At 38.2% G+C, this 25563-nt stretch overlaps 1 protein-coding gene across 13 annotated transcripts in view; it reads right to left on the bottom strand.

Moving 5' to 3' along the window:
* Positions 1-1728: 1728 nt before the first annotated feature.
* RAPGEF2 (Rap guanine nucleotide exchange factor 2) overlaps positions 1729-25563 on the bottom strand; it is a 184879-nt gene continuing 161044 nt past the window's right edge. For 10 of the 13 annotated variants that reach the window (XM_005486312.4, XM_074541182.1, XM_005486313.4 and 7 more), the window contains 13 exons: positions 23726-23883; positions 19510-19750; positions 18873-19256; positions 17112-17323; positions 16908-17031; positions 16279-16302; positions 15042-15265; positions 14022-14201; positions 12121-12273; positions 9878-10103; positions 7735-8294; positions 4866-5171; positions 2523-3715 (listed from right to left, as the gene is read on the bottom strand). In XM_005486312.4, the coding sequence (XP_005486369.1) occupies positions 3690-3715; positions 4866-5171; positions 7735-8294; positions 9878-10103; positions 12121-12273; positions 14022-14201; positions 15042-15265; positions 16279-16302; positions 16908-17031; positions 17112-17323; positions 18873-19256; positions 19510-19750; positions 23726-23883 (2818 nt within the window). In that variant the 3' untranslated portion in view covers positions 2523-3689. Of the gene's footprint in view, positions 3716-4865; positions 5172-7734; positions 8295-9877; positions 10104-12120; positions 12274-14021; positions 14202-15041; positions 15266-16278; positions 16303-16907; positions 17032-17111; positions 17324-18872; positions 19257-19509; positions 19751-23725; positions 23884-25563 lie in introns of those variants that run through there. The other 3 variants (XM_005486314.4, XM_074541181.1, XM_014266530.3) reach the window with 3 other exon arrangements.

Raw genomic sequence — 25563 nt, 5'->3', positions numbered from 1 at the left:
GAGACAGTCTGGAAAATTACTGCATTTCCTACCAGTCTTGAAGAAAATACAGGGCTTTTAGTTTTGTTTCTTTTTTAAAACAAAACCATTTCCTCACCTTAGTTTGACCAAATATTTGAGTCTCAGATTTACAGATGTAAAACATGCATGCTTCTCCAAATGACCAAGATGAATCCATTGAAGCAGTACCCTCAATACTTCAGCTTTTACAGATTCGTGCTGACTCCAATGTGCAATATACTGCATAAAGGAGTACCATCTACCTCAGTAAGTTTCAGGAAAAAAAAGCCATAAAATAACACAGATAATTAAATGTCATTTCTTCAAACACACAAAAAAATCCTTAGATTTCAGTTCCATTTTGGTGAATGCAACACTAAATCCCAGCAATTGGTATTTACTTGTCTGCATTTTGCGGGATCCACTCAGTAAGTACAAAATTCATATTACAAATATGAAACCTGTTTCAGATGTCACACCAAGGCCTTTACTTCGATTGAATCAGTTGTTGTGTGATGTGTTTTTTATCACTCAGTCCATAACAAATTAAGCTATCTATATTGGATGCTATGTTGAGGATGTCTCTATATAATGTGATCTAAAAATACTAATTATAGTAAGGAGGCATAAACAGGAGGATAGGGAGCACTGCCTAATTCAATAATATACCAAGCACAGAGAAAAAATTGACAAGTGTGCAAACACCTCAAAAGTTGGTAAGAGGAATTGTTTCCCTATCACTTTAATGCCTTTAGTACTACTGGAGGACAATCTTGTAAGTAAAATATGTAAAAATGCATTTTCATTCTACTGATGTAAAAACAAATTTTAATCTTTAGCTTGTGTAAATGTACCCAACAAGTATTAGCCACAGATTCACAAAGAGTAGTTCCACTACACCACACAAATCTAAATATCCATGATTTCTTTCCTTACAGTGCTAGAGATTACAGTAATAAAAACACTATGTTTACAAGTCCTATATTTTCAGTGATTTTTAGCTTTCTTATGATTCCAAGTGTGGATCATTTCTACAGCTATGTTAGGAAGACTTATTTCTAAACAGCATTTTATTGCTTCTCTTTGCATTGAACTAATTTTAGACTTGGAAACGCCACCTGCCAGGCATTTCAAAGCTCGATGGGATACGGCTGTGTATGGCTTTAGCAGTACCATTTTAAACCAGTCTTCTGCACACCATTGGCAATAAAGAATCTAGCCTCTGGGAAAAAATAAAATCTACAGATTTAATATTGAATTAACATCAGCTTTTAATACTGGGGATGCTATTGGGTGATATTTATTATTTGACATACCTTGTTCGGTAAAACCTCAAATGGAGCACCTTGCATACTTTTCCCTACCCAAATGTTAAAACAGATACTTTTACACTACTCAGAATATAAAATCAACACAGTCTTACCTTTAAAATTGTTTACATTCCACACACACCTAAGTCCATACCTTTTTTGGCATCTCAAATGTTTCTGCTAGGGATGCTCACAGTATCAGTCATTCTCATTCAGCAGTACACACACCAAAGTTTCCAAAATTATCAGCAGCACAACAGTATATCAAGAAAAACTCCACACCAGTGGTTTGCCCACATCACTTGGCAATTTCCCTTTAATATTAGTACACAGAGAAGTAAAATTTTTTCATAAATTTGTTCAAGTATGTGGAACATGTAAAATGCATAAGAATCAATAATCAACATTATGGACTTCATTAATGTTATATTTATTTATTTTCCAGCTTCATACAAACTGGATGTAGAAGCATAAACATAGTACATTTCTACCATTTTCAACAAAAATATAACCAATATGTACAATTATTGTATTAAAAATACAAAAGGATACAGACTCCACCAATGTCTTTCTAAAAGACATACAGGTACAAGTAGTATCAAAAGTATGAGGAAATCACCAGTTAATTGTACATTCTGCACTTGACATCACAGAGCGAACTGAGATTAGCAGTCCTATGGTCTACAATTACTTAATGCTTATATAACATTTGTGCAACTTGTGATAGAGCTAGGATTTTGTATTTCTATATGCACATGAGGTCCATAGCCTTGAGAATAAAACTGGCAAATAATGCATATTACATGTAAAATTACAAATGCATAATTGACAATGTTATATATAAGCAAATAGACAAAAGCTATGATTACTGGAGAGAGAATTAAATAAAGCACTGACATTTGTTTGATACAGTGAAAAAACACTGCAATTTGATCTTTAAAAGTTGAAGCTATTTACGTTTATCTACTGATCAATATGATCAGCTGAGTTCAATGGAAAAAAAAAATATCCAAGACCAGCAGTTCCTCACATTTGAGTACTACTCGGATTGGCAGCCTTCACTTCTCCGGAGTCTGTGCAAAAACAACACAAAAATAGAGGGGAGGGTCATTTCAGTCATTATAGGGTTAATAGCAGCTGTGAGCAGGTGGTTGCTACACATTGGCCTTCTCTACACATGCAGTGTTCCATGAAGCCATTAACAGTTGTGACTATTTCTGCATTGCAAAGGCTGGCAAATCTAACTGTGTTATCTTTATTTTTTTTTACTTAAAGGCTGGATTATCCCCTAACGTCGAAGTCAATAGATGGAGGTTATTAGATCAGTGTTAACAGCTGACACGAGCTGTGCCATCCCAACTTGCCTTCACTGCAGTGTTATCCAGTTAACTTTTATTTTAATATAACTACTACATAGTTTAAAAATAAAAAGCATATAACTTAACAGTGGGGTTGCCATCTGTCTTATTACAATGGGACACTTTTCTTTTAGCATGCCATCCTGTATTCCACAAAGCACAGGTATGAGACACACTGTGTCCTCTTGATCACTGACCAGTTGTGTTTCTGCATTTACACCAGACCCAGATGAGGATGCTGTTAACACTAACATTTACAAACTCGTGAAGATTCCAGGGTGGGGCACATTAAGAGCAAAGCCAGGTAGTCAAGGAAAGGCTGCATCCTGCAACCTCTGCCTTCCCTTCTGCCCTGCTCAGCCATGTGATAGCAATATTCTTCCAGGAGCTCAGGCTGGCAACCCTACTTACAGGTGTGAAATAATACTGTAATTACTATTCAGATGCACTATTTGATCTCCCAAACACAAACATACAAAATTGTAACAAGGGCATTGTAAACAAGCAAATAAGCACTGCCTCCTTGAAGGATCTCAAAGCAATTTTCTCTTTGTAGGTTAAAGGCCAAATGTAATTTGACAACTAACTTATCTCATTATCCCAATGAGACTAAGTGCTAGGATTGTGATTAAAATCTAAAAGGAAGATTTAAAAACACCCTTCCAGGCATTGGGAAGTGCAGCCAGAGTAATCATCCTGATGTGATGATCTTGGAATTTGGAATGATACTGTGTGATGTGGCAGACAGCGACAGTGGTAGCTTGGAGATTGCTGCACTGTGCATTTCAAGCAACACAGTTTGAAAAGTGCCAGGGCGATTTCTTCACAGTATTTCACATGCAAGGGGAGAGGGGACAGAAGGGGGAGGGGCAGAGGAAGAAGCCCCATGCTGCTTTAAGGCAGGGAAGGAGGCAAATAGGTCCACCATCCTTTAATCATAGTTCCAAGGCTCCTATTCTAGGGATGTCTTCTTGTGCTCTCCTTTAAGGTGGCTCACTCTGGATCCAGAAAAGTCCAAGTCTTAGACAGCAGAGACTTGTTCATCTTCTGCAAACATAAGAGGATAAGGGAAAACAGAGTTTAGTTTATAAAGAACAAGACTGCTACTGAATGAAACAAGCTGTGCATGCAACAACTGTGTGCATGGTGCTCATTTCATTGTGTAGGTATATATACTTTAAAATTATCTAAATTTCAGTACATTTCAGGTCTCATGAGATGTATTCCTTTGGAATTTTGATCTTGAAGAAAAAAGGACATGCTTAAACTGAGCTAGATGCAGTTATTCATCCCGAGGAACACAACAGATACTCCTAGATATCTAACAGCTTCAGAAAGGCATCTGACATTTTCCCCTAATTATATCTTCAGTTTAGTCATCATTAGCAGAAACAATTAAAATTCTCTGTCATGGTAACTCTCAAAGTTTGTGGCAATGCAGTTAAGGTAGACTTTATTTTTTTCCCATCATGTTCAACTGCAAAGTTCATCCTGCACCTAAAACCTTAGTAACTAAGCAGTTAGAGGGAGAAGGGGAATGTTAGTCTATCATTAAGCAAAACAAAGCATTTTTTTTTGGTGGTGGTGAGTGATACTGGCACCACCCTGCCTAAATTTTGAGGACCTAAAGCTGCAATCCCGCTACACCAGCTCTCCATGGAAAAACATCACAGTTGAGCTAAAGCATAAAGATGCAGACAGATTTGTAAAGATTTGTAGGAGCAGCAAGGTAGCGAGGCAGCAGTGGGCTCATCATGTGAAACGGAGTGGCAGACTCAGTGTTCACAGTGTAAAGAGCTTCAGGTAGAATGTGAGCAACTATCCAAATACCCTGAGCAACAGTGCTCTGTGGAAGGGATGGTCAAGTATTCTGTAGACCAGGATACTTTTCTAATCGTTAAATACATGCTTAATGTGGAAAATCATGGCAGGCAGGGCTGTACAAGGTGAACATAGGCACCTCCAGAGAAGCCAACTGCTTGGTTGTTCAAGATTCAAGTGGACCTATGTTCCAAATTTTGAATTGCATTTAGGATGAACTGAATTCCTTCCCTTCCAAAAAAGTTAACAAACAGCAAGTTCTGAAATGAACTAAAGTTCAAATTATGGCAAGATTTGTGTAATTTGCCTTGTGTCTGTGAAAGCACTGACCCTTTTTGCATGCAGCACACTCAAAATCTAACAAGTAGAAATTTACCATCTTCCTCTGTGGAAAACCCTTGAGATGGATAGTGAGCAAGACGTGGGTCTGACTCATTTGGTTTATGCCACTGAGGTTTGTTCACGGGCCTGCCAGTTGAGTGGCCGTGTGGCTGCTGCTGTGGAGTTGCTGTCCCATGAGTCTCACATGTCCGTGCCACCATTCTAGACCTCTGAAGGGCCACATTGTAGTCTGGAGGCTTCCTGGTGGGATGGGAGCCACCTTCTGCAAACTCAGCAATAGGTATTCCTACATAACCGGGAGGAGTTGGAGGTGGTTCTCGGTATCGACCCTCTTTTCTTGCTGCAGGAAAAACAACAGGTGATTGTTAGAGACAGCATGAGGAACATGCTCAAAGGAAAATAGACAGGTAAAAGCTAAATAAATATCAACCAACTCAACAGCCCAGGAACAGAAACTCTGAATGACAAAGGTAAACTATCATTTGCTAGACTTGTGAAAAATAAATCACTCAAGAAAATACAGAATATACAACATACACAGGATATAGCTATTCTTCCAGCAGTGAAGCATTAGTCTAACAAAAAATCATCAAATTTCACGGGGAATTTGTTCAAACTTCCCAACTGAAGCTGTTCCATCAATTATATACAACAAAATGCACAACGATCAAAGCAACATGGAAGACTCAGGAGTCCACAGAAATAATAAACATCAGGAATTTTGGCATCTCTCCACATGCATGATTAACTTAATTCTGGAGATGGATGACATTTTTAGTCTATAAAAACTTGCATCCAAGAGCTCATCTCTTTTGTTTTTAGCATCTTGGAGGGGAAACAAGAAATACATCTGATACATTATTTTCTTCCTACAAATCTTACTACTTAATGAGGCATAAGCTACAACTCCAAGAGGTCAGGAAGAAAAGTGGGCTTCATCATTATACTATTTGCATGCACTGCTGCCTGCAGGCCCTATGGTTGTAATCTCTGCAAAATCAAAATTGAAAGCATTCCTATAAGAACAATGGCTGAGTATGATTTTATCTAGGAGATGGAAAGACCACCACCTAACCTGTGGATCTCACGGAGATGTAACTGTTTACCTGAACAAGGCTTAACTCAGGGCATACTGAGAAGCCCTCTCAGAGAGAACTTTAAAGGAAAAAATATCAGTCACGAATCGTAAGCATCTGCTGGGACACACAGCAGATAGGCAAAAGTCTCTGTTTCAGAGTTAAGTACTTAGAGAAGTCAGCTGGGACTTTGATAGTGGACACTTATTGAGGGCCCAGCCTTTTAATATATGACCACTTCAATGACAAACCTTACAAATACAGCAGGAAAAAACACCGACACAGACAATTTACTTTGCACAGCTTGCTATACACTGTATATTCTTGCACAAGCGCTGATGACAACACCACCCTGCATCAGGCAGGATGATTTGACTGAAAGGGCAGTACAAGATTAAAATGGACTGGTGCTACTTGGATGCAAATTTTTATAGACTAAAAATAAATCCTTAGTATTAAGACAAAACCAAACATTTTCCAGTAGCGCATATTTCTTGGACAAAGAAATAGACTGTTTAACTGAGCAAACCAGCATGAAGATGTTTCTGAGAAACTTTATTCAAAGATTTCTGAAAATAAGAAGTTCTATAGAAAAACTCTATTGTAGAAAAATTCTATTGAAATACTGCAAGACATCAATTAAGTACAAAAGAACTATGTACACCATTGGGTTCTCTGGGATAGTGATACACAGAGTTACATTTGCAGGACAGTTAGTTAATAGTAGTGAAGGGCATGGCATTGTGTTGGTTTGAATTTGCAGCTGTCTTTAATGTTCTTTCAAGTCTATAAAAATGTATTGGCAAGCATTGCCTTGAGAGGCAAGTTTGGAAGCACACCTGTTACACATTCTGGAGGAAACCAAGGGTATCAAAGAGTAAAACTGGAGATTGGCACGAATCCATTCACCTTCTTCCTCTTGATAGCCCAGGGATTTAGACCTGCACCCAAGCTTTGAGGCAAAAGGCCACTGCTAAGCAATATACTCAGGCAGAAAATGGAAAAGCTGTTTATCACAGTGGGTCTCAGCATGACCTCAATCTGGCAGACATTCAGCTGTGTCAGCAAAAAATGGCTTTTAGATAGTTCTTCATGCTAAAGAAGGCAAAAGGCAAAGAGAGGAGGAATGACAGGAAGAAAAGAGGCAAAAATTCAGAGGTATTGGATGGCCCACAGATTAGGATGCATAGAAGGAACAATATGATAAAAATGTTAAGCTCTGCCAGAGACACCTTCATACTAATTTATACATTATCTGATCTTTCCATTATTAAATGCAGAGAAAAGTATTTCAGCTCTAACTTCTTTGAAACCTCTTCAGTTTCAGCAGTCCAAAGAAACATTTCAGTTGGTATTTAAGCACAAAGAGATCCCATTTCAGAAGCAAGGAATATTCACAATTATCAGACAAGTCATACAAAGGTATAAAGTAAAACACTTAAATCAGGCCACATTTACTTAGACTTCTAAATATAGCCTTATGGAGCCCTACTGTGATGCGAAATCCAAATTTTGGTACTGACATCTAAATACATCAACCTTTCAAAATACTGCCCAGCAATTGAGCTAGTTTTTTGATGTATGGCAGGCTCTCTTGAAACACAAAGGCACTGCCAGAACTGAGAATCAACAATAAATGGTATTTTATTTTCCCTAGCAATAAATGCTTAGTTAAAGAGAAAAAATTAAAAGAGACTAGAAAATGTTCACTTTTGTTTTAAAAATTGAAGAAAAGAAAATAAAAATGGACAAAAGAAATGCAGAACAATATGAGAAAACTCAAGCAAATAAATTAAAATACTTCATGGCAAATGAAACTGAACTTACCAACAAGCCCCTTGGTACTACTTGATGCTGCGGCTGCGTGGGCAGGGACAGGAGCTGGCTTTGTCTCCTCTGCTGGTACAGATGTTATGCTACTGGTTTCAGCTTCAATCGAAACATCCTTCCCACCCCTCCGCTTTATGGTACCTGTGTCACCCTCGGAGTCCTCTCCCCAGTATCCTGTGGAAGATGCCCAGCTCGCTCTGGACTGTGCTTGATCGAGGCCCTCCCTACCTTGACTTTGCCTGCCATACTTTGTGCCATGGTCAGGGAACATCAGCTGGTCCATGTGGCCGCCTGAGGCCCACAGTCCCGCCCCATCTCCTGAACTATCAAAATGAGCGTGTCCGAAAGGCAGCGTCTCCCAGCTCCTCTGGTGCTGGATTGTCTGGATGTTGTCATGGGAGCCACTCGAGCAGGAAGTCCAGCTCCCTCGGCCACTGTCAGCTGCGTCGAGCGAAGCTCTGTCCCCCTGGTCCTGTGACAGCTCTTCTGTACTAGGAGAAGAAAGTACAGTTGCTCCAGCATACAGGCCTCTGGTCTCTGACAGCGGTGCGTATGAGCTGGATACACATTGATGAGGGGGACAAAAAATCCAGTGTTGGAATTGGGAATCATGAACAGGACGCACAAAGAAACAAACAAAGAAAAACAAAACACGGTGTGGGGTTGGACTAGGCGACCTTCATGACATTTTAAAGGTTCCTTTCCACCCAAGCAATTCTATGATTCTGTGATGGAAGATTTTGATGCACTTGACAGTGCTTATTGTTTTCATGAATGGCTAATTCAATTTTGAGGATATAACACTTTTCTTTCAATAAAACAAAAACAAACACAAACAAATGAAATTGGACAGATAACTTGCTGAAGCCTTACGCTTCAGCGGTGTAATTTCAAAAGGTAAAATCTTAACTTCACAACAGCCCTTTAAGACAGGCAAAGCACACAGACACACATACAGAGAAACAGAGTTGTTCTACTGCTTTTCCAGTCATGCTGAGCAAATGGTTCAAAAGCTAGAAACAGAATTTAGCAGCAGCTGACTGATATTCAGGTTGAGATTTCAAATTTCTTTTTTCTGCTTAGGAAACTGTGAGAGCTAACTTTTCAACATTTTCTGCAAATGCAAATGCATTTCAACCTTATTTTTGAAAACACATGCTACTTCACAAAGCAAGTATGTTTTCTGTAGCCTTTCAGTGATTAAGTGAGCCTGACATGATCCCTTACACAGCAGCAGATAAAACCAACAAAGTGTCACTTTTGCTTAGCAGATATCCAGGCTCCTGGGACTTGCTCTTCCAGGGCACCTTCCTGTGCAGACTAGAACCCTCTTCTTCCAAATATTTAAGACATCTGAATAAAGAGTTTGCATAGCCTGAGATCCCCAAAGCTGAACTACAGCAGTTTTGGAACAGGTCTGCCATTCAAAGACCCTACAGGATTAAAACCCCAGAAACCATTCAGAGGACTGAAGCATCCAAATAACAGCTCCAAAAAAAAAAGTAAGTGGAGACTAAACACAAGCCAGAGCTCCAATTATTTTCACACCAAGGCTCACTGCTAGAGATTTAGAGAACTCCACACAGCACTAGCTTCCCCACCATTACAGAAGTTAATTACCTAGAAAATTACTAGAAAACCAGCAGCGTAATGTGAATTTTAGCTTCCAATTATTGTTGACTAGCACAGATATTTGGAGTAAAATATTTTGGAGTTAGACAGATATGCACTTTTCCATGAAGTAGACTGGAAAATTGCTGGTTATTTCTGTTCTCAGTTTATCTCTGAATAATTGTTTGAATATCTCATCTAATTCAGTTAATTTCCCATGGAGAAAGCAGGCTAGGATACTATCCTGCCACAAAGTGGATAATCTACAGCACCACTGAAATGCTCAGATGGTAACATCTACTGAGGTGAAGTCTCGCTGTTTAGACCTCATCACTCACTCAGGAGTACAAAACCTTTTCTTGGCAGCAAAGGAGCATTATCACAAAATGAAGCACTGAAGTAGTGATTTTTTAAGAGCAGAGGAGAAAAAATAGTTGAGAGATACATTGAAACTTATATGGACAAATATACACTCCACATACACACTATATGAAAGTATAATGTAAGCAAGCACAAATAAAATTCTTACCCTAAGCTGTATTGATCTGGTTCAATCATGATTCTTCTATCAATCCTTCCCACACCAAGATTTGTCTCCACAATGCTGACAGAATGCCTCTGTCTCCTCTCATCATGCAGGGGGACTGGCATAGAGTCAAAAGAGGAATTGCTGACAATACTAGATCTGGAAGAAATTTCACTGTGACCAGAATCGGAGAAGTTATCCACAGTGCTGCTTGGAGCCAAAGTGTAGCCTGCAAAGGGAACATGGTGTTAATCAGACTCTCCAAGATGCCTGCTCAGTTCTTGTCAGGCCACTGGCAATAATGCCAAAAAAACTGGCACTAAAACAAAGCTACCATTACACTTACACAGCACTACAAAAGATAAAGAGCAAAACTGACACTGTCTTTGGTATCTTAATCAGATACAGGATTGTGGGAACATGTACTACTCATTTACAAACCAACTGCTCTCCTCTTCTAAATTCTTTTCAAATTCATCATGATATCCTCACATTATGAAATATTACTTCAAAAATCTCAAAATCTGACTGTGCATAGACACTGTCTCCAAGACTGGAAGGAAAGAGATCTCTGGTTGAGATTACTGCTTAAAGTAATCCCAGAGACTCTCCCATACAGTCTTTTTATTCTGCAAAGCTACACTACAGAGATGAACAGATACATGAAGACCAGATGTCTGGGCTGACTGCTTATTACATATATTAGCTGAGAGAGGGGCAGGTTTTCAAGGTTTTTTTGTGAAACTTGACTCGCTAATTAATTCCAAATTCCATACTGCCGGAATTATGGTGAAATTTGGAGGTAGGTAGCATGACATAGCCTGACTGAGATAAAATCTGCAAATCACATCATAGAAGCAAATTCAGCCTTTCTTTCAGTATTAAACAAAATGTGCTGAATGTTCTTGCCAGCTAAGTTAAAGATCAGTAAACACATCCAGAAGTCACCACAGTTTTCGTATTTTGCTTTCACTCTAATTCTAAGTGGCAGAATTACTTCAACTGATATACCCCAAATCATTTGCTGAGAACTAATGCAGGGAATTAATGCTGTCATTTTTATCTGAAAGAACACATCATTAGCTTCATGTAACCATCAAACCAATGATGTTTTTTTAAATCATGTTTACGATTTGCTTTTTGAAGAAATAAAGTGCTGTTCACACTGTGAGTCAAGTACGGAATTCCAATTCCTTTTTCAAAAAATGCATAGGCCTGACCATATTTATCTTTGCTAATGTAGTATTTGGGAGAAATAATGATGACAGCTTACAAGGACTCAAGATGATATATCCTCTACATATTATCCTCCTCCATCTGACCTTAGTAAATAACACTTCAACAGAAGTCACTTCAGTCCCAATGTATATTTTACCATAATGCTCTATTATGTAGCTGTAAACTGAACTTCTATGCTATCCTGAAAAGAGAACAACTTAAAAGTTACATGCAATACCTCTAGCCTATTATATTTCCAAAGAGTGAAAGTATACTTAAATTACAGGACAATGCCTCCTGTATTTTGTCAATTCATAGCCAGAACTACAACTACCATGAAAACAAACAAGAAAATAGTTTGGTTTTTTTTTTTTAATCTCTTTAAAGTCCTAAATTCACTTTAAAAAATAACTCTGTGAAATTACTTTAAAAGATCTTGGTCAAGAAAGCTCCAATGTATAACATCATTCCTCAAAAATTCATCCACATGGTTTAAATAATAACCAGGCTGCTATTAAAATATTCTGTAGTATAAAATATAAATTGCAATATTAAATATTCTGATTTGAATCCCAAATACCTTAAGCCTTTCTATCATATATAGGTCACATCCCATTCAGATGCATGACGCAGCAAATAATTCCTCTGATAGACCAGTGTGGTCAGTGCTGTACAAAGATTTTAAGTTTCAACCTGCACATCCCTCCACTGAAGGCAGGAAACATTCATCACTGGAATATTTTTTTGTCAGAAGCAGCTGCAGTCAGAGTGACCTGCTGCATCAAATCCTGTATCATACCAGGTTATCTATTCTGGCTTTTGCTCATCAGAGGGCTTTCAGGTACCCCTGAAATCAGGTTCACAGGTACCTTTCACATATCCCACTCTGCACTACATTTTCTGCCCTCTTGCTGACCGTACGTGACAAAAATAGGAGCAGCAGAATTGAGTGTCCAAATTCTCTCCCAGAAGCTTCCAAAGTCCATGAGCTTCAAGAAACAGGGTAAGAAATATGGAACATCTACTACCTTTCCTTGGAGAGCTCTGTGGTGAAGTAGGAGGAGAAGAGAGCTGCGAAGACGCACTTGAAACAGCATCTTCAGATTGTTTCTTGTGACGATCCAAACTTCCTTCTTCTGATAATGAAAGGATTTTCTTTAAAGCTTGTGGGGAGTTAATGCCTTTAGGTAAGAATTAAAGTAGGCAGATATTAAGTCCAGTATAAATACATAGTTATATTTCACAATGCATTTACAGAGCAGACACCCCACAGGAGGAAAAAGCTACATATTTTTCCTGTATATTTCTGAGCTCCTGACACCAGCTTAAATGAAGCAAAATGTTAAAACATATTCCTGTTTAAAATATAGTGCTTTATTTCTGCATATTAGCACAGATGATCTTTCATTCTGTCCACTCTTAAGATAAATACTTTGCCACAGAAAACATGAAGATTTGATCTTGCAGAATACTGCCTCAGCATATAATTGAGGATATGCATAGGAATGGTTACTGAGAAACTTGAACTAAAATTAGCTTAAATACAGACACCCACCCATCTCACTGGTTAGTGAAGATTTATATAGTAAGAATTCAAACTGCTCTCCTGTTTCTTTTCTATTCAGAGTAGCCTAGGAGGTCAAAGGAAGTGGGAAAGAAAATTAATAAGGATTTGGCTTATGAAACACGGCCATCCTGCAGCTGCCTTTCTCTCTCTCATTTTTGAGAACTCTCTCTGCAGCAGCTTATTTTGGGAAACTACAGAGTAAAAACATCCTGAAGATGATGTATGATGTAAAGATCTAGGACATCAGGAATAGCTTTTCCCAGACCACATTTATTCATCTTTCTCTTCGCCTCCCCTCAAAGATCCACCCTGGGACAGCCTTATAAGTGAAGACAGAGTTTCTCTGACAGTTTTGCCAATGTTTGTGGTATAGGTTATTTCCAAGCATTCATGGACTTTTATCTTTGATCTGTTGGATCACAATCCTGCCATCAATAATTCACAGCTGCCTGATCATCCTAACCTAGTCAGTTTTCAGAAACTTTGCCACTATGAGCAAAAAATTGCAGTCTATGAAGCTTCAAAGTCCTTTCAAGATTAAAATTTAATGGTAAAATCAACAAGATCTAGATGAATATTGAATTGTTTCTTGCTCATTTTGCTGCTTCTGATGCTTTCTTGCAGCCTAAGCAGTGCATGAGGAAAACCAATAAAGAGTGAAATAAGAATTAGGCTCTTGTGCAATAACCATCATGAAAAAGTAAAGGCCAGTTATGCTACATATACTTCCTAGGGATTATGGGAACAGTATTACCATACTTGCGATATAAAAAGTTCATTAATAGTGCATATATGTTTTGTACACATGTTGGGACACCGATTTGGAAATCAGAGTAAGTTCCTATAGTCTGGTGCATTTCTGGAGAATATGGAGGCAGCAACAACTGTGCAATAACAATAAAAAAGCAGAAGGGAGTAGAAGGCAAAGGGACAATTGTCAATGTGAAAGCTCAGACCCACATTTCTAACAGTACCGCCAATTTGAGCAGGCTTCAATTGCACCTTAAAAATCTAACTTGTGAAGAGACACCAAAACTTCTGAGGCATCTCAAGAAGTCCAGGTCCCCAGTTCCTCTAGAAAAGTTAAAGCGAGATCCAAAAGCAAAAAGTAAGAAATATGTATTCTTCCTAGCTGCTAGTAATAGGTAATTACTTACACTGATTAAATTGACAGGATGCTTTCCCCAGATTTCTTCCTTTCCATTTCTACAGAACTATGCCCAGACACTGCATGAACAGATATAACCTGCATATCATGCTACCAGAAATGGAAGCCTGAACCTTATTTGATTAAAAATGTCTTCCCAACATAGGCAAACAAACTTCAGAAAATTAAACCAAGTTCTCCCTTGTTCTACCTACCAAATGGTGGCAGGTCTTTGACTGGCACCTTCTTGCGAGAGGGGTAGAGAGACACGGCTGGGACCTGCAGGGCTTGGTTTACTTTGTGCTGCTGCTGCACCTTCTGCTGGATGCCTGCCCGGGGAGCCACTGGTGACGTTTCAGATTTCCCAGATCGCTTGTCTCCCGCGTTCTTCGGCACTTTGCAAGAAAGGGGACAAAACTCTGAATGACTGCTAGCCAAGGACACAGTGGTGTTTTAGCCTGAGCAGTGCAAAGCCCTCTGATTAACAATTAAAAGGTGCTGAAATACTTGTCCAATTAATACAGCATATCATCTTTAGACAGAAAAGATGAAGAGGAAAAGAGAGGGATACATAACTCCATTTAAAAGATGTACATTATCAATTATCAATGAATGTTTTCTTTCTCAAAATAAAGCTCTGATAAATGACCACTGTTACAAAAAACATGAACAGAAGTTATACTGGGCTATCATAAGGACTACAACTGATTCAGAGCAGACATGTAATTACTTTTTTTTGCTACCCTGCAGGACAGGAAGGGCACAACATATAACATTTCTTAAAATCAAAACGAAATGGATATCCAGGATAAGTTTCCCCTCTGCTGCCCCAGGTACAGCCCTCCAGGTATCTCTGAAACACCTGGATATAAGAAAATCCCCTACTCCCTCAGAATAACCATATTGTTATTGACACTATTAGCCTCAGTATATCAGAAATATAGAAGAACTTTTGACTCCTCTGTACCCTCTGTACATACAAATCTAAAAAGCCATTGTGCACTTTATTGTGACATCATCTTAAAGCCTTATCACCTATATATATACTATGTCTCTATCCTGTTAATCCACAAGATTATTTCCTTAGGATTCATAGATGTTTAGCACTTGAAAATGACTAGATAAATAATTTTCAGCTTTATTGTCTAGTTACTGTTCCCAATTGATTCACTGAACTAGAAACAGAGTTATATTAAACTGCTTTCTTGAAATCCTCAACAAATGACAATGCTCACATGTGTTTGTGGCTGGCTCACACTGCAGAGAGAGCGTCTGAAGGCTCTCTTCATCCATTTCCAGATCCAAGTTTGAGAGATACTGCTTCACTTTCCGTGCCATCTGAGCATCTTCATAGAGCTTTTTAGCATTAAGAAAGGAGCTGCGACGGACCCGCTTTTTATGCCCCCCTGCTTGTGCAACATCCAGCACAGCTGCGTTGGCACTGCCCTGGCTGAGAGACCTGGAGAGAGGGGGGCAGGAGGGGAAAGAGAGCAAAGGTGTGACTTAGTTCAACAGGATATCGCCCGATAAACGTGAAACATGCAAGAGATTGCATGAATGTCAGTCTACGTCAAAGCTCACATGCCTCATTCCAGTAAGTCAAACAGCTGTAACAGACAGAAAGATGAGGGCCAGGAAATCTCTTTACTTGGTTACAGGCACTATTTTAATGGCACAGATATTTTAACCTATTTTGCTCCAGCTAGGCAATAACACTTCACACGTCCAGAAAAGCATTCAAGGTAGCTCTCTCACATAAGCCATCTACTGAGAGGACTGGAGCATTAGGAAAAGCTCATGCAGTAAGGCAGTGCTGACAGAAGACTATAGGTGAGGTTTGAATTCAAATACATAAAAAGGAGGCATTTTGAAAGCCCTCTGTGTTTTAAATCAGACTGTATACAAAATGTACAGCTCAGTTTTACAGAATGGAACTTTTTGGTAGCTTGCAAGACTGAAGAGAATTTTGTGAAATCAAATGATTGGCTAGTTCATGATGAAATAAATATCATGCACATTTCAATGTATGTATATCTACATGAACGCTACGCATTGATCCTGAATTATTAAGGTAAAAATGATTGCTAATTGTAATATGAAAGTAAGTTAGTGAAGCAGATACTGTAAGTTTCAACTTTTGAATTTGATTGTGATAATTGTTTAATAGGTATAAGGAAATTAACAGCTATTTTCAGCTGTTGCAACCTTGTCACTTTGTAATTTCATTTTGACCAAAAGTCTCTTCCTTCAGCAATTTAAACTAGGGAAAGGACACTCCACTTCTACCTATGACCACTTAAAAATAATTTACAGCCTCTGTGTTTTAATCTCAAATCAAATGTATTGTCAGTAAAAAAGGGTTACAAAAGAAAAAAATGTCAAAGCACCAGAAAATTAAAGATAGCAAGTAGGAAAAAATGCAAATGGTAAAGGAAGAATGAATGTCGGTGTGTGTTGTCTCCAACCACTTACCCCAAACTCCTCCATTTCTTCTTCCTGCAAGTGAGAGCCAGGAAGAATAAAGCATGGGTTTAAGAAGAGACAGAGAAAGATCACAAGCTCAGAAAGAAAAAGACCAGACCTCAGGACAAGCAGTTCTGGAAGCCCACAAACATTAAAAAGAGCCTTGACTTGGGCATACAATCAGGTATTACAAACTCTTCTAGCTTAAATTAAGAAAAAAGAGTATGCAATAAGCTTGTCAAATATGAAGCCAAAGAGCATTCACTCCATGTTTTCTAACACAAGTAGATACAGATACATTACCATTTCTACTAAATCCAAATTATAAAGCTGACACCCATTGATATTTCAACTGGACTAATAGATACGTTTTCAAGACAGTTCCTCTCCCTCCCACAGATAGAATCTCATTTTTATGACGTGACCATCAACTACAGAATAGTAAGGAACGTTTTAGAATGCATCAGTAACCACAAAATGTAATGGTTTCTTCAGTTTTAGACCACCACATCATGCTGGTCAATTGCTAACACAAAAAATTCATACCGCTCCAACAGAAGGGGCACATAAAAGTCCCTCCTGCTGTCACCCAGCCATCTCCCAGATGGGGGAAGCTCTGCCTGGTACAACACACTTACCTTGTTCTAAACATGAGAGCAGGATCCATGTTCACGGACGCCATGCGGCCCACATGGCGTATCTCCTTCGCAATCATCCGCAGCTTCTCAAAATTCACCAGGCCCTCCACTTTGGAATCATTTCCTACAACCAACAACATCAGTGATCAGGCAGGAAAGTTACTCCTCCTTAGCTAGTAAAAGGTGATATGCTTCTGCCTTTACCTTCATGAAGGAATGTAAGGTCTTTTTTGATGACAGGAAACAAGGGGATAATAGGGGGCTGTAGGTTTTGGCTGTTAAGGACGTTACGATATTTTGCCATATTCCTAGATGGATCAAACAAGTCCTGTAGATCTTGAAACAGTTTTTCATACTTGCTTGGAAGCTTTTCCCAAGTAGTTCGGAGCCTTGCAACTGGTGCCAAATTCAGGCCACTTGAAACAAAAGAAGCGCAAAGAAGTTAGAAGAACAAGAGAGAGAAACAAAAAATCCTAGAAAATTTTAAATTTTCTATGGTAGAAATAACACAGAGCCAGAATACATAAGCACGGCAGTATCAATAAAATAACAGAAATTTAAATAATTCTTTTTGCCAGCACATATTACAGAAGATAATTTTTTATAAAAGCTATAAAAACTGGAGATATCTTCATGATGCAACCATAAACAGAAAAAAGTTACACTTGGATGAGTAATTAAACCTTAAAGAGGATATGTATTTGTTACTTAAGAACAGTGTCTGAGTTTAAGACTATCATAATCTAAGTACCTCAGGATGATCATTCTTTCCAGATTAACAAACTGGCAGAAAAACCATCTTCCACCTGCATGATGATTTTCAGGTGGTGACAGCACACCGACCCACCTTCTTTCTGCAATAATCCTTCTGACTTTGTTCTTTCAGGATGAAATTTTGTAACACTCTCTATACCCAAGGTTATTCTCAAGTTGTAGCTGGTGCAAACCCCCTTTTTCCACTGTAATGACATTGACTGTCTTGCTGTTAATTTCTACCTGGTGGGAAAGTCTGATACCTAGAATCTTTCCTTCACTGAAGTTTTTCCTAGCAGAGAGGTGCTTTTATTTATCCTTGAGATTGGCTGAAATAGCTGAACAAAATCTCAATATTTTGATGTCTCAGAGATGCTGACTGATCATCAGCATGGATTCTTGACTTTGGAACTTGCCTCATTTGCTGAATAGTATTCAAACCTACTCTTTTTTTTCCTACTCACAGTAAAAGTGTCACATTCAATCTGTTGACTGAATGTCAAGATGAGGACAAGACCTTGTGTCAAAAACAGTGATAACACTGTCAGTTTACCACAACTTACCTGAGCTTTTTCATGAGAGACAATATAGGGGGATTGTTTGTTTTTGTTTGGGTTTTAAAGAAAGTGTATAAACATAGACATTAGAGTTTTCTCTCTCCCTCCCTTCTCATTCCAAAACTAAGAAAGGTTTTCTGAGATTTTCAGTACATTTTAAAATTCTTATTACAAGATCTTTATTTACAGACTGTATTAGGGCATCACAGTCTGTAATTGACTATTTTCAGAGTTCCATGAAAGAAACTGCTAATACAAAGAAAACAAAATGCAACATATTATGGCTGAATGAATTTAAGATATTGGGCAGTAAGAGAAAAATGAGCTGCTTTGGGGAAATTAGCCCATTCATTTGCAACAATTGTGTGGTTTTCCTGTTGTTTCTTTTGGTATTTGTCCTTAAATAAGTGCATTAGTTTCTCTAGTGCCATGTTCACCTTGCCACACCATCTTGAGCAGTAATTATGTAACAGTAGCATTTCAAACAATATTTCAGCAAACATTTCAAATTACAGAAAATGCCCTCCTTAGCAAACTGCCAAGCAGACTGTTGATGTTAGCAGAATAAACTGGTTTACTCTATTAAGTACTTTTTTTTAAGACTAAAGTAAGACTTTGCTTTTTACTTAGAAGTAAAATTATTAAAGGGCAGTACCTAATGATGGCAAACATTGAGTTGAAGTTCTTGCATTCTCTGCAGTGTAGCGCTATCTTAATGAAATGCTTAATGATCTTCATCCTTTTCAGCTGGTTGGTTTCTCTCAGAATCTCAGAAGCCACCCAGAAGGTTTCTTGATTTATCACCTCTTCAAACCTTTTTAGATTAGTGCAACCTGTTTTTGATTTGAGTTTAAACAAGTCATCTATGTACTCCGTGGGTTCGATATTACGGAAGAGCTCAAAGTTCCTCATGGAGAGTTGGGTAGCCACCTCAACAGTACTGAGCTGCAGTAGGGAAATTTGGCTTTCCCTTAATAACTCTTGGGCATCTTCATCTGAACAAAGAGTTTCTGTTTCCATGTTGTTCTTCAGGTAATACCTGTAAAAACAAAATTCAGAAAAAGATATAATATAGATATAGTATACTCAGATTAGTGCTGAGAGTTTCAGCAATGATCCAGTTGGAATCTGAGAATAAAATGAACTTCACCAGGCCTAGGTATTAATGAGACATTGCATAAGCAGCAATGTGTTGCAAAGAAACAGAACATGAAATAATTAAGTAACACTCTTTAACAAGATTTTAACTTAATAAACTGGCATCAACAGCTTTAGCTCAGTCTCCATCTTACCTGCCACTCAGCTGTATCCTGTCAGCAAGCTTGGAGAGCTGATCAGGGAGCCTCCTTTGCTTGATGACGCCCTCAGGTGTGACAGAGACCTCGCACAGTGAATAGGCATCAGGGGTTGCAGTCAGAGCAAACTCCCTGATGGCCTGGATGACCACTTCCTTCGCCGTGGTGTCCTTGCTGATCATTATGTAGCGACTTTGCTGGTCTGCCTTGAAAACCCGCAGGACTTGGTCTGGCAAGTCTGGAAAAAAATTACAAGCAAGTCATGCAATTAGTAAGCAAAGAAAAATAAAAACTCAATGGTATAAGAATGAGCAAGTCACATTGAGTTTAATTATTAGTGTTATCAGTTTTTACTTCAGTAAAAGTCCTGATGAAAAGCTAGCCTCTTACTGATAAAGAATATCTTCAGTAAAAACTAGTGCTATAAACATCCAGGAAAAGCAGCTAGTTAGGCTATAAATAATACAAAATCCTATAATATTTTCAAAGTTTGGACAGACAAACTAATGAGCATGAATATATTGAAATCCAAACCCATTGATCCACTGAATTTTGGTAGTTATCAGTGTATTATTAGGAAAAAAAAAAAGATAAATGGAATTATACCGGTATTCATCACTGGGTTTTTTAACCTCAGGTATTTTTGACAAGTATTTCAAATAATTTAATTTCTTCCTTTTGATAGAAACAAGCTTTTCTAGTTTTGTGAGGCATGACATCTACTCATTTTTCTTTAATATGTTTCTTCATAAAAATAATTAATTTTTTTATATTAAAGCAGTCATACAAGCAAGAAAATATATAATAACAAGAAGCCATCTAAATGAAGGCTTCTGAAATTACTGTGATGAAAAATAACAAGAAGCCATCTAAATGAAGGCTTCTGAAATTACTGTGATGAAAAAATAGTGGAAAAAAACCTGCCAAGTGAAAACATTCACTTTAGTACAACTAGAGGATTTTTTGACAAGACCTGAATGTGCATAACATGTATTCAAGTTACTACAGAAAGATCTATTCAGCAGCAGAAATCTTGTGACAAAAGAACAGAACTGAACACCTCCCCACTGCTCTTGCATGTTTCCAAAATAATAATTTGGAAAGCATTAAGATGAATCTCTCTGATATGAGTTCATTTACATGCCACAAAGGCTTTTTAGGCTTAAATATATTATTTTTCAAATTTCATTACTAAGCCTGTAACTTTGAAACTCACAGTGGTTTTTTGCAGCTTGAGAAGCACTAATACTAGAACACACTAATGCTGTTTGATTATATCATCAGTTACACATAAAGGATATCATTACAGGCCAGCTTTTAGCCCTTCCTAAGCATTTGAGTCAAATGCACTAATATTTTGCAACCAGCAAGCCAATTTTGCCTTTTATCACCAACTCTACACTGACCCATCTTCTTCAGTAATTAGTTGAAGAAGGATACAGAGCAGAATATCTTCTGAAAGATTTTCTACATTTTTGATATCTGGAGGAAGGCAGATGCCAAAGACACAGGCTTTTGGAGATGTTGTTAAAAACCAGACCCTTCTCCAGATCTTGCTGCCTCTTGCTGTTACAGAAATATTTGCCAAAGAAATGCTGTGAAGTTGAGAAGCTACTGTAAACAATATCAAGGTGAGAAATTGTTTAACAGTCCCTAGAAATAGTGCAACAAGAAAATAACCTGCTCTGCTGGGTCACTGAAATCAATATGAAGAAATGCAGAGGACAGCAAATAGGAGTCCCATCTTTGCACTGCATTTTACCACCCAATTTCTCAGGCTGCCTACCCATCAGAGCTGTGAGGAAAAGCTCTACACAGAACACACAGACGTCTGCTGGCAAGTGAAATGATTGCAGCTATAGCAAGGGTAGCAAGTAATTCAGCCCACTAATTTTTAAATAAAACACTTGAAGAGAATCGTAATCACCCCCCTTCACTGGTTTTCAAAAAGGGAAGTTGGAGTGGCAGGCTGAAGAAGGCAATGCTGTGTGATAGGAATCTATTCCCTTAGAAAGACTGTGAGGGGAAAGAAAAAATACCAGTGACTAGCAGTTCATCATTACTCTATTATTTTGACTTCCAATCAAATAGCAAAGGCAGCACAAGAAAAGAGAAATCAAAGTGCTATTGAACTTTTAAAAATAAACCTTTAAAAGTATATTTGAGACAGCCTGATCCAATCAGAAGGGAAACTAAAATGACTCCTTGCAGATTTCAAGCTGTTCACACTTTCTCCTCAAAGACTACTCTTCTAAAAGGAGCAAGTTGTTTTATTTTTTATCCTGAGGGATATTTCTCAAAGCCTCAAAGGACAGCTGCTCTACCCATTTCTCTTTCTCCTCCAGTGCATTCAATTTCTTGCAAGCTGCCTCCATTTCCATCTTTAATTTAAACCAAGGTAGTAAAAGGAATTTAAACTGCAGGCTTTAATTTTTTCAAGTCTTGAAATATATAGAGATATAATTCAGCACTTCTATATACAATGCAGCCATCTCTAAAGTCCTTAAAGTTTATGATTTCCATTTCAAGCCCCCTTTTCCTTCCTTTCCACTCAGGAAAAGAAAAATTGCCTTAGAATTACTGTCAAAATATTCAGCGTGTGGACATTCAGACAAATTTTAACAAAAAAAAAAGAAACCCGAACAAAACCGACCCAAACAAAAACAACAATTTTTTTTAATGAGGAAGAAATACATTTTCTACAAAGACACAGAAAAATTGTTAAAGCATTGGAGTGATGGCATTACATCATACTGAGCTCCTTCCCTCGATGCAAAATGCAAACAGTTGAACCTTATTAATTTATTAAGCTTCTCTGAACTCCATCTGTAAATGAAAGGTCTTTAGGCCTGCAATGGCTTTCCTTCTCATGGAAATTTGTTTGAGCTGCTTGAGTCAGCAATGCCCATAGCTCTGGAATTTGGCCACTTGCTGCAGTTAGCATGAGCACTTTAATTACCTAGAACTGTCTGGTCTAGGTAAGTGGCAAGCTAGAGAAAGGAATTTTCATCCATTTCCTATTTACAGTTAAGGTCCTGATGAAAAACCACGCTCTTACTGATAAAGAATAGCTTCAAGGTGTTGGATGCTAGTCACTGGAGAAAATACAAAAAAACTATCCACCTTCCAAGTCTCTCAGGATCAATCTTAGGCACTGGGGGAAAAAGCACAAACCACCTCCTTGCAATCTCCTCTAGCCCTAAAACACCTGACATGAAGTAAGTTCAATATCACTGTTTCAAGCACTATGGTTGCATCAACTTGGTCAGTGTGTAGGCTGATATTTCAGCAGCATTCCTTTAGCTAATCATTTAGGTAATATTTGAAACACCTCAGTCTTAGTAGGGCACTGAATTTTCTACTTTTGAGTAATTCTCTAAAGATTAGGCCAAAATAACCAAGTGTCTGCTGAGCTACCATCACTATATCCTGCTACAGAAGCTATATTTTAATAGCAAAGGCTTGGATACTTAACTCAGGAAAGGTTTCCCACTAAGAACCTTCCTGCAGCCAGATAAGAGCCCAAATCCCAACCCTACCAGGAGCTCCAGCTAAACCATTTTTATAAGATAAGGCTCTCAAGTTTCTCATGGTCTCCCCCTATTTCTCCCTCATTCTCTCCTGTGCTTTGATCCTCTCGAAATGTGTTCATTTTTTATCTATTTCAGAAAGGGATTTTATATTCAAAGAATTCGGCATACAGCTGTAGGGCAAGGTGACTAACAAGAAACTTTAAAACTGTCCCTTACAAATGTAGTACAAATTATATAAGTCTGTTCAGAAAAAGACTGAAATACAAATTTTGTGTCCCAGCCCAATATCCTTTCTCTTTACTATGAGCTAATGATCTGCTACGCCATTTGAAAATATTGCAGTCTTGAAAACAATGATCCACCAAGGCAAATTATAAAATACCAAGCAAAACAGGTTTTTACTGACCAAGAATATTCAGTCAGTAAGAAGCACTCTGTGTACAGCATGCATGAAAAACAGACATCTATTATATGTGGGTAAAGTATGTTGTAGCAGATGTAATAAATCCTCACACATGAATATGTGGCTAAATTTTCTATGACAGCAAACAGTTAATAAAAACTCACACGCCTCTTCAGACTCTGCAAATCCACACACAACAAAAAATAAAAAACAAAAAAACCTGAACTATGAGAGGAAATTAAAAGGTTAGGAACTACAATAAGAAAAGGATCCTTACCTGGAGTAGTGTTAAAGTCTAAGATGCGGTGATGAGACTGCAGCAGGTCAGGATTACTGGATGACAGGGTTCCACTGACAGGTAAAGCAGGAGGAATGTGCTTTGATTGCCTCAGTCCCACAATGCTGTCATCCTGAGACTGGCCAATTCCAATGTCACTGTATCCAGAAAGAAATAAAATCAGGACTTACAGACATTCAAAGATTGGCTATATTAGAGGGATGGCAGTGATGTCTCTACTCCTGCATTTTTATACTTTCAATTGTTTATACAGAAATTGCTATTTAGAAGTCAAACTTCTCCAGAAAACAGGACTTGCTTTGTGAACAGTCCACTCAGAGTGACTCAATTTGCCTGCTCACACTGCCAGAAGATCCTCACCACTAAGCACTGAGGAGTTGCTAGGCTAATTTTTAAAATTATTTTAGCCAATATGTTTGTTCAATAGGTGGTATACACCTCACCATCCTATCACCCAAACCTTGACTAATACTGCTGCCCCTCAGTGCTGTTTTCAAGCCTGGACTTCATAGATTTTTTTTACTCCATCAGAGACGGGATTTGCAACTACATTTGTGATATATTGTAGCCATGCTATATAAGATCTTTCAACAGACAGATGAGAGAGGAAAATTTGAAATAATTTGGTTTTGCCACCCTGTATCACTTCTCTGAGTTTCTCTCCACTCTGTGTGACTGAAATGATAGCAGGTAAGGCTAAGCTAAACATCCACACTTGGGTGCTAGAAGTATCCACTGCAAAGTACCTAGCAGCTGTAAATAAAGTATTCTGTGATAAAGGTGAAGTGTTTTATCCATTAAATTGTGGAAGGCAGGGTCCCACAGGAGATCAGCAGTGCTAGATGGATCTCAGACAGAGCTATCATCATGTTATAGTAGGCACTAATTTGCTTATTGCTTTTGAGTTCATAATAACATGAAGCAGAACACCAGCCACAAGACATAGAGCTGGAGACAGCCATTGAACTTTTCTCTAAATATACAGATCAAAACCCTTAATAAAATACTCAGAGGGTGTAAAATGTTGAATAGCAGTCATTATAGAAAGTGAAAAGCATTAAAAATGTAGCAAGTATAGGCAAGGCCTCTCTAAAAGCCAAGCACGTCTAAATCTGTATCTACAAATTTAAATAAAGCATAAACCAGATTATAAACATTACAACTAAGCCAGTCTAGTAAATTAAATGATGCAACACAAACGACCACTTGTACCCTAATGTTGGGCACTTAAGCCTTTGTCTCTATCCACTCTTGGAAAACCTAAACAAAAGTAATAAAAGCTAGATAATTACCCTTATAGCTGTTACAGCAGCAATATCCCTTTGTGCTTCCTGATGAATAACTCTACACTGTGCACTCTTGTACCACTTCTTTAAGTGCTCTGAATTGAACAGTAGTCTGGAAAGCTACAACAGTATCTGAGCACTAAAGACACATTTTTAATGACACGGACACAGCTGCTTTTGAGAAGGCAATGCATGGTATCTCTCTGTGTTGTGTTTGGGTTTTCTCACTGTTTTGCTTCTAAAAACCAGATAACTCTGTATTACCAGAACACTTTTATGAATTGTAATCTTAAGCCATGAGAGTGACAGAAACACTGAAGTCCACTGGAAACACATATAGGACTCTCTCTTAATCAGAAGTTAAGGTGAATCTGAACATTTGTATTTTTGTACTTCCATCAAGCACAAAATACTGTGACAAGCAGTGATAACCTACTCAGCCCACAGAACCTTTCTGCTAAACCAAAAGCAAGTAAGTCTTTCACTACAAAAGAGTTGCCAGCAATCAATATCAGGTCCTTCAAGCACTCC

This window comes from Zonotrichia albicollis, chromosome 5, assembly GCF_047830755.1.
Source record: "Zonotrichia albicollis isolate bZonAlb1 chromosome 5, bZonAlb1.hap1, whole genome shotgun sequence".
Classification (NCBI taxonomy): Eukaryota; Metazoa; Chordata; class Aves; order Passeriformes; family Passerellidae; genus Zonotrichia; species Zonotrichia albicollis.
This window is presented reverse-complemented; position numbering and strand designations above follow the sequence as displayed.